The 9962-nt window shown below is 44.6% G+C and overlaps 2 protein-coding genes across 3 annotated transcripts in view; one reads left to right on the forward strand and one right to left on the reverse strand.

Annotated features, from left to right (window-relative positions):
* Nucleotides 1-486: 486 nt before the first annotated feature.
* Nucleotides 487-2693, forward strand: LOC106816515 (meiosis expressed gene 1 protein homolog). Its single transcript, XM_014821142.1, has 3 exons — nucleotides 487-639; nucleotides 1872-1949; nucleotides 2271-2693. Exons 1-3 carry the CDS (start codon nucleotides 538-540, stop codon nucleotides 2415-2417), a joined length of 327 nt encoding a protein of 108 aa, XP_014676628.1. The 5' UTR covers nucleotides 487-537; the 3' UTR covers nucleotides 2418-2693.
* A 778-nt stretch (nucleotides 2694-3471) lies between these two features.
* Nucleotides 3472-9962, reverse strand: part of LOC106816513 (UDP-galactose translocator-like) — an 18926-nt gene continuing 12435 nt past the window's right edge. Inside the window, exons 2-6 of one of the 2 annotated variants that reach the window (XM_014821140.1) lie at nucleotides 8156-8281; nucleotides 6402-6538; nucleotides 5652-5849; nucleotides 4817-4922; nucleotides 3472-4509 (exon numbers count right to left, since the gene is read on the reverse strand). In XM_014821140.1, the coding sequence (XP_014676626.1) occupies nucleotides 3938-4509; nucleotides 4817-4922; nucleotides 5652-5849; nucleotides 6402-6538; nucleotides 8156-8186 (1044 nt within the window). In that variant the 5' untranslated portion in view covers nucleotides 8187-8281 and the 3' untranslated portion in view covers nucleotides 3472-3937. Of the gene's footprint in view, nucleotides 4510-4816; nucleotides 4923-5651; nucleotides 5850-6401; nucleotides 6539-8142; nucleotides 8282-9962 lie in introns of those variants that run through there. The other variant, XM_014821141.1, reaches the window with a different exon arrangement.

Here is a 9962-nt window from a genome sequence, read left to right on the forward strand (position 1 = left end):
ACACACACGCGCGCGCGCGCGCGCGCACGCACGCACGATCGAACGCGCACGAGCACGCACGCACGCATGTACACACACACAAATATATATATGTATAATGTACTGTATATATATATATATATATTATATTGTTCTCAGAGTTCCAAACGGTACAAATATGGAACTGTTTTCAGGTACATGATCAAACGAGATGAAATGCACGCGAAAAGTGACAATGTCCTTTTTAACATTATTTTTGCATTATTGTATATATTTTTACTACAATCCACTGTATTTATCTGTCTATTTGATTAAGTTTGTCGCTCTTCGTCTCCGATATAATCCACTGGTCCCTTGAAGACTAAACATTATGAGGTTAGGCGATTTTCATGTATCACAGTAACATTTGCTGCAAATAAACTGTAGGTGGCGCCGTAATGGCGTTACTAAGGAACGGTTAAACAAATGTTTGTGTATTTTAGTGTTGTGTTCCTCAGTTGTGTTGAACTCGGGGCACTCAAAGCTTTGACAGTCTTATTTTGTTTGACATATATATATATGGCAGCCTCAACATCTGCTCCAGAGCTGCAGCAGGCAGTTAGGCCCGCGCAGTCTTATAAGCCAACAGGAATACAGAGACCAAAGCAATGGAGTTCAGAGGTGCCCAGTTCCGTCATTATGACTGTCATAGTGACATAGACATGATATTCAATATTCATATTGTCATTGATAATAACGTTTATAAATTATACTCTATACTATATTATAAATATAATAATTAATTAATTAAATTATGAAATATTTATTTCAATTAGTCCTAGTATTATAATATTAATAATAATGTTATTTTTGTACGTTAGCTGCGGTTAGATCTAGGAGTAGGAGTAGGAGGAGTAGGAGTAGGACAAAGAAGAAATAGGACATACCCGGTAGTCATAGAAACGGTTACCGTAAATATTTCGAAAGGCGTCTGTATTGGCGAATGTTGTTAGGTACTTGGGGCGTGTTTGTTTGGTCGGATCCACGGATCTCGATCCACTGGATCCGTGGATCTGACTGTTTGTTTGGTCGGATCCACGGATCTCGATCCACCGAACCCGACCCTGCTAGCGATGGTGGATTTGAAGGGGATCCAATATGGCGGTCCGCACCTCAGCCAGTCACAGCTTGTTCTTTGTTATGAACTATCCCGTAATAGGTCACAGCAAAACGCTGTACCGTAGAGTTTGGACGCTCGCCCGAAACTGGATGCTCCTAAGTGCGCATGCGCGCAGGCACCTCTTGTTTTGCAAGGGCGCATGCGCAGTAGTCATCTGCGCATCTCGCCCATCGAAACGGTTGCAATAAACAAACATGGCGGACAACCCGGTCACTGATGGAAACATTTGATTGAAACAATTTGCAATATGTAGCAAGTTAGTAAGACTGTGTTATGTGTGTCAGCTAGGTTACAAGGCAAAACAAAAAGAAAACAAAAGAGCATGGCTACTATTTCCTACAGCCCTGCAAAACAATATTCAAACAAAAAGAAAACAAGAGAAAAACAAAAGAGCATGCCTACGGCTCGGCGCATGCGCACTTTGGAGCGTCCAGTTTCGGGCGAGCGTCCAAATTCTACGGGACAACGCGAACCGTTGAAAGTGAGTTTGCGTTTGTTTGGGTTAGGGTTCGATCCAGTGGATCGAGATCCGTGGATCTGACCAAACAAACACGCCCTTAGTCTCGCAACCTGGTCGGGATAATTTACTGTCCTGACAGTGTTGTTATGTTCCACTTTAGTACTACAAGTAGTACTAAGTACTAATAATATTACTAACAAAACTTCACTGGACACCCTAAAACCTTATTAGGGGGTACTAGGAAAATAACTTTGTATGGGCGCCCATTCACAGGTCGAAGATGCTTACAGATTTCAACTAGCTGGGTACAGAGACGAGAGGGAGTATGCGGCATGTAAAGGACCCGACTCCGTAGGTATCCATCACTGTAGCACCACGGATTAGTTTAGCACGTCATTTGGAGAAAATGAGGGCCGGGATGCGAAATTTTTTTTCCGAATTTTTTTTCCGAATTTCGCGGCCGGTATACCAAACTACTACTAGGATTGTGCAGAGGTTTCAGCTTGAGCAATTCCTAGTCATATTCACTGCTGCTGCACACTTGCACACTGTGTAACCTCTTAGTCTTACCTAAGTTACATTCTACATTCAACACCCTACATCGCGTACGCAGGTTCAGAGATGGCCTACTACGTAACCTCTTAACTTCTACCTTGTACGCCATGTATGCAGGTTGAGAGGTGGCCGGAAAATGGCTTTGTCAAGAAGCTGCAGCGCAAGGACGGAAACTTCTACTACTACAATCAACGGCGGGAGTGCGCAGACAAGGACGTAGGTGGGACGAAGATCTACTCGTACGCTGAGCAAGAAGGAAAGTAGTGCGGTTGAAATTGGGCCGAAACTGTCCCACTCATGCATAGTGCAAATCACACGCCGCGCGACTAGGAGGAACGCCAACTGCATTTAAAATCTCTGATTTTAGGCGTGGGGCCTCTGTAGGATAAAGATCAAATGGAAAAGAAGTTGACCCCAAGTATATGCGATAGATTTCTCCATGCGATCTAAAAGAATATCATTCGCAAAATGCAAATATTAGCACTCGTGTGTATGAAATTCATTTTTAGATTCATAGATATCTTGGCGAGTTGGTGTATTAAAAATACACTAGGAAATTTATATAAACGTGCATTCGTTATAATATAAATTTTATTATATATATATATAATGTATGTTATACATAGATATATGTATACATTCACGATAGGTATCTGTAATAACATTAACAGCATAATATTAGAATGCTATGCTCCATAACACAAAACTGTGCAAAAGTTCCACAGAAACACTCGATTCTCTTGTGCCATATATAATGTTCCCAGTCTCAGATTTTCAATTGTAGTCAATGGGAAAAAATTACCATGACAGAAACACATAGGCACCTTAGAACCCTGCTTGTGATTGATCAATAACCACACACTTATATAAATAGACACTGTGCATCTCCAGGTCTGTGTATTATAACATACATAATATATCACATTCTGCCCTCCTCAAAACACCTATTCGCTAAAATGCATATTAAGAACAGCCTGGCTGTGCTAGCATGTCAGGGACCTTTGATTGCAATTTCGCCCACAATAAACACTGATACTTGATACATTTAACAGGTACATACTAACCATAACTTATCCAGTTGAGGTTGAAGGTGTCGCAGGTTTGATCCGTACATTTACACCATTGACTAGCATCAAGTCCGCGTGAAATTAATTAACGGATGATCACCGAGCCATTAGACTGTGCCGCAAACATGATGTTGCAAACATGATGTTGTAAACATGATCTGTTACGTTTATATTAAAACTATTAACTGTTAGTTGCATAGTTATTTAACCCGTTTCTTTATGTGTTCATCGCAGCATCGTTATACAATGAGCGAGCATGTGCAAGGTCAACCTATTACGTGGTCGCTGAAGATGGTTTACCATCACAGCATCCGCAACAGTTCACCCGACACACGCTTGCACCGATTTTTAAAACATGATTAAAACGAGAATGCGCTAACCTTCGCAGCATTACTCGCTAGCATGCAAGGTTTCACAGTCCTACCCCTCCCTCACGTCACCTATAGTTAAGGCTGATATTAACTCATCCATTTGAGCGAGGTGACGATGCCACTCTTGCACATCATTGCTAAGTATGTCAGGTAAGGCTTATGCATGCATTTCACCCGACCACATTGTCGACTTCCCGGCACTGTCACGAACGGCATTTTAAAAACGCTCCTAATCGCAAAAGTGATTGCCTAGATCTACCTGTCAATCACATTTGGCGGATGGGTCAATAGAACAGACTCGCGCGAAAAGTCTCGTGAATTTTCGCGCGTGCATTCGGCACGCGAATCACATCTTTGCTGGCGACCCGCCGCTCGTGCTTCCGGGCACCGGCGACATCTCCAGCTTCGGCACCGCCGCCGCCGCCCCCGGCGTCCTGTTGTACAGAAAGATGGACGCCACGACGAGCACGGCGCCGACAGCGAACGTCGCCGTGACGACGAAGTCGAACAGGTAGACGGACGCGACGCACGAGATGACAATCGAGACGGTCGTTGCGAAGCCCTTGAGGATGTTGTCGGCGTACTTGACGACGACGGCGACGAGGAGCCCGCCGAACGCCTGGATCGCGACGGAGACCCAGACGACGACGCCGAAGCCGTGCAGCGGGCCGCGCGCGCGCACCTCCGCGCCGTCCGTCATCAGCATCACCACGACGCCGATCGGGATCGAGAACACGCACAGCTGCACGTTGCGCACCCAGATGGAGACGTCGCTGCCCTTCAGGATCTTCTCAAAGTAGACGCCGGCGAATCCCGACGTCGCGCACGCGGCGACGACGGCGAGGAGGCCCACAAGGGGGCGCTGGTTGACGCCCGTCGTCGTCGCTCCCTGCTGTTCCAGCTGCACAATCGACACACCTGAAATGCAACAGGAACTCTATTAAAGAGAGCTGCACACTGAAGGTGGCAGGCGGGTGAGGGGGAGGGGGCAGGGCATTGCCAGAAGCGTTTTAGTCGTAACATTCAGTCAAAAACCTGTCCCGGGATGGAGAACGTCGTTTAATATGGTAAGATAAAATGGTTTACGTTTACGAGTCACATAAGAACAGTGCGTGCATGCGTGCATTTGTGTGCGCATGCGCAGGTGCATGTATGTGCATGCGGTATGCACGTGCTTGTGTTCGTGCGTGCGCGTGCGCGTGCATGCGACTACTGGGTGCATTACCTATGAACAGAATGACGAGTGCAAGCCATTGCACGCCGGACAGCGACCTCTTGAGCATGAACACCGAGCAGAGAGCCGTCGTCAAAATCTTCAGCTGGTACGACACCTGGTGGACATAACAACATCTGCCATCAATCAGAATTCTTATGCACTCCCCCCCCCCCATACGTAGCACTAGCCAGAGCACAGAGCCCACAGCTCGCAGCCGTCTACTCCTAGTACATTACGCTGGTTAGAGCACAGCACCCTATCCAGCAAATAATTTTTCCCTACTTGCCCCATACACATCACTAGCTAAAGCAATGCCCTTGCTTGGCAATTTTACGCCACTTGCCCAGTACACAGCCCTAGAACGTAGCGCCATCTCTTAGTATTTTTTTCCAACTTGCTCCATATGATACACATCACTATTTAAAGCACAGCATCCTCTCCTATAATCTTTTTTCACTTTTTTTTTTGTCGTGTGCCCACTGGGCGGGTTTGAAGAGATTCACAGTTTTCACTGGCAGGTGCCGCCGCGTGCTAGGCTCTCTTCTTGACACCGTTTCCACACCGAGTGCCTCTATCTCTTTTTTGATAAGTGCTAAGCAGAGAAGCAATGTGTACCATTTTTCAAGTCTGGTATGACCCGGCCGGGAGTCGTTTTCACTAATTGTTTTCACTAATTGTTTTCACTAATTGCCCTGTACACATTACTAACTAGAGCACAGCACCCTCTTTCTGTATTTCTTCCCCCCTATTGAAGTCCTATTCGCTGCATACACTGCACTAGCCAGATGACAGCGCACTCTCATGCCCCCTGCGCGCCGCGCCGCGCACACGGTGGCGCCCTCACCTGGTAGGTGGCCGCGTCGAGATTGCTGATGGCGACGTAGAGCAGGTTGTTCTGCAGCGTGTAGATGAAGGACGGCACGGCGACCTTGACCGTGTCGACGGGGTCGGCGACGACGTGCGTGTGCAGCAGGCGCAGCCACGGCCGCACGCCGCGCTGCTGCACGAGCAGAATCGCGAGGCACGCGGCGAGCTTCAACACCTGCAGCGACGACGACGACAACACACCCGCGTTATCGTCACGTTATCGGGAAGTACGAATCGGAAACAGAGAATCTTCACATTATTCACTCCCGATTTTGTTACAGGGCTGTAACTAGTGGAAATCGGGGGTGCATGGGGGCACTTACTGTATTTACAATTTTCCTTTTTGTTATATTATTTATTCATTATTTCAACTCCTTATTTTTAATGGCCATACTATACCGATGTAGATACTATTACACAGTCAACAGCCAATGGCAAATTGCCCATGGTCAACTCCCCAAAACTAGCTGTGTGTGGCTTTGCCCATCCCTATGCAAATTGAGGTAGCTACAACCCTCTATTACGCTAGGTTCTCGTACTTGCACTTTTTGGTTCGTGGTACAACGGCAATCTTTTAACCGCTACAGATTAACCATTACTCGTCGCCGTTCTCTCTACCGATGCAGATTTTATTTAAAGCGCCAAACACCATGACGACATGTGATCGGGAACCGTGAATAACTGCTCGTGTTCGTGTTGTTGACACTGCATGTTGTGAGCTGCGTACCTCGCACACGACGACGGCAGACGTAGCGAGGTACATGTCACCGGGCTGCGTGCGGGCGTAGCGCAAGATCAGAATCAGCACAGCGTTCTGCATCACCAGCAGCACGAGACTGGCGTACTTCAGCGCTACCTGCTGGCCTGAAAGGCAAATTTTTTGTATTTAAAGCCTCACAATGCGCATCCAAACGCTGAAATTTCTCCAGTACTAGACTAGCAACTACTTTGTGGCATGCATAATCACACTACCTTATGACAAAATAAACTCTAGTTCCTCCCATTTGACTGCGCGTTCCCAACAAGAAAGAGGTGCGAAATCAGGTAATCAGGCGCCAACGCTAACTTGTTTCAAACAACATAACATCGACTTGGTTTGGTGACGTCACATGTTTTTATCTTTGCTGCGCCCGTACCGCTGTACCGCGCCACCGCTGCACGGTTGCTTGGAGATTGGGGAAACTGTCAACAACATCGGAGAATTTCAACAACATTGGAGGTATTTTCAAAATACCTTTTATAAGACAACGCACAGTGAAATTGGAGGAGCTAGAGTTTATTTTGTCATAAGGTAGTGTGATTATTCATGCCACGAAGTATTTGCTAGTCTAGTACTGTAGAAATTAGCGTTTGGATGCACATTGTGAGCCTTTAATGTAAACAGGAGTCAAGTACACGTACGGACAAACTTGAATTCCACTTGCGATGTACATAAGTTAATGATCTGCAACAAGATATTACACCACAACATTTTTTAAATCAATCTACCAATTACACGGTTTCTTCTGAGAGAAAATTAGACAAAGGAGGTAATGGCCAGTTTGGTAAAAAAATTTGCATGATGGATTCAAATACAGGATGTATTGATATACTTATAGGTATATAGATACAGGATATACTTATCAGTAAATACAGGCTGCGCCGCTGTGTCTCTTATGTATAAGAAACCCTAAATTCAGTGGAAAAAATACACAGGGGCTCGGGGCGATTTAGCCCCCGAAATGCCAAAAAGAGCCCCGGAAATGCCAAAAAGAGCCCCCGTAAATTTGCATAGAGTTCAATGCAAACAAAATTTTAGAGTGCCCCCCCCCCCTGCCTGAATTATATATATAAATAACCAACAGTGCACGTATTATTATGGAAGTTTTGTACAGTTATGGAAGAACTGTAGGTTCCCTTCCATGTTTGGACAAACACTAAACCACCACTATGACTCACAAAACATATGTCAAGAACAACATGTCTGTGATGCCAATTACATTTTACTTGTGTTTGAGTGTCAAACCAATACTTATTCCTACACATATAGACAATAATGTATGGACTTAATTCATACAGTTCTATAGGGAACTATGTGCTGGCAGAATGTCAGCTGCACTCGAGAGGGAAATGTGTTAGGAGCGTGCACCTGCTGCCATGCGCAGCCCACTACGCCCATGCCACGTCACGGTGGAAGCGGATGTAAACGATTAGCTCCCATAAGACTTCTTATAACTAGGCCTTTTTATGCTTTCTCTGGCTACATCCCCTACCCCTCTCTCTCTCTACCTTACTTGACCTCATGATAGCTCACTCTGTCTCTCTTTCTTTTCTCTCTATTTCTCTCGCTCTCTTTTTCTCTTCTCTCTCTCTTTCTCTCTCGCTCTCTCTCTCTCTCTCTCTCTCTCTCTCTCTCTCTCTCTCTCTCTCTCTCTCTCTCTCTCTCTATCATTTTATCCTTCTCTCCTGCTTGTGTTACCTACACACACCCCTCTATCTCACCCATGCTGGAATCTCCAGTTGAGAACGTCATCGCACACAGAAAGTAGAAAACCAACCAGCACCGGGTTCTGTGTTCGTTACAGGACCGAGCCTGTTATCGGGGTGTGTTCAATTGTCCAATGATAACTGCAAGGAAAGGCTATAGATGTATACATCATTGCACTCATCCCACCGTCATAAATTATCAAGCCCGGTTACAAATAGTGTGGCCCAGCCTTCATTTGACTTGATTTTTTTTTAAATAATCAATGCCTACATTACAAATAATATGTATATAAATTAAATATGTGACAGCCAGATAACTACCAAGGGTAGGCTTAAATGCATAAAAAATATGACAAGCCTACTTATTTACATTGTGATCGTTGAACCTTGCATCCTGCTAAATACACGTCACTGTAAATGTTCTGTACTATATTTTAACTCTTGTAACTGCAAATGCATGTAACTGAATAGTTAATAGTTATGAATATCGTTGATCACTCGCTATTCACTCCACTAATTTCTTTTATAATTAAAATTATTTTTCTAAACGTTATTATTTTGGGGGATTTTAGATTTCAAATCATAACTTATACTAGATTGTATGGCATGAAAAAGAATTCAGATAACGTTGCATATGCTACTAGTATTAGTAATACTATACATTAAGGTGCAAATCCACTTTAGGCACCTTAAGTATCACAAAGTGATGCACAGATTTCTGTGTATCATCAACTGATGCACAGACTTTCCGTATATCAAGGAATGATGCAAAACCCCTAACCCTAACCCTAACACACTTGGTGATACCTAAGGTTATACTTTATGACTTAGGGTTAGGGTAGGGTTTTTGCATCATTCCTTGTCCTTGATATACAGAAACTCTGTGCATCAGTTGATGATACACAGAAATCTGTGCATCACTTCGTGATACCCAAGGTGCCTAAATTGGATTTGCGCCCTAATGCTATGGTGCTGTACCGCCCTTGGCATGTAGTACAGTGTCATATTTAGTACACGTAAATATAGATACAATAATGTAACCCAACAAGGTAACCCTACTGTTGTTGGATTACATTATTCTATCTAACGTAAATAGTACCTCTGTTTTTTTGTTTGCAGTGGCTGGAGGTACGGCAACCGTATCTTAATGTCTCGAGGCTACGGGTACGGCAGACCATTTGCGCATGCGTCGCTTTCCCACAAAATAATGCCGTTGGAAATTAATTTACAATTTAATTCACGATTATGATTTCTCGATGAGCTAGAAAACACTCGGATTTGAAGTATGAAAATGAATATTATTGTGCCAGCTAGCCTACACCAGTTGGTTGAGATTGATTGTCAGTTCAGATGCAAAATATTGAAAGCCAAAGGAATTATACACCATAGATTAATTTGGTACTATGACACGCGTATATAAGATAGCCGAGTCGGTTTATAGTTAGTGTTAGGGTTGGGGATAGGGTGACTGTTTGTACTTGTGTGTGGGACTGCCGTACCCGTAGCCTCGAGACATTAAGATACGGCAGCAGCGAATGCGTAGCGTGACTGCCGTACCCGTAGCCTCGAGACATTAAGATACGGCAGCAGCGCATGCGTAGTGTGACTGGCGTACCCGTATCCTCGAGACATTAAGATACGGCTGCCGTACCCGTAGCCTCTGCGTTTTTTGTTTTTATTCCTCTCACACTCTGAGCGTTTCTACGAATAAATGATCGAGACTACCACAGACTAACGCCGGATACAGTACAGATACAGATACAGTATAAACGGATACTGTACTAACGACGTATTAGTAATAGTAGTACTAGTACTAGTACTA

This window comes from Priapulus caudatus, unplaced genomic scaffold (genome assembly GCF_000485595.1).
Source record: "Priapulus caudatus unplaced genomic scaffold, Priapulus_caudatus-5.0.1 Scaffold1400, whole genome shotgun sequence".
Taxonomy (NCBI): Eukaryota; Metazoa; Priapulida; class Priapulimorpha; order Priapulimorphida; family Priapulidae; genus Priapulus; species Priapulus caudatus.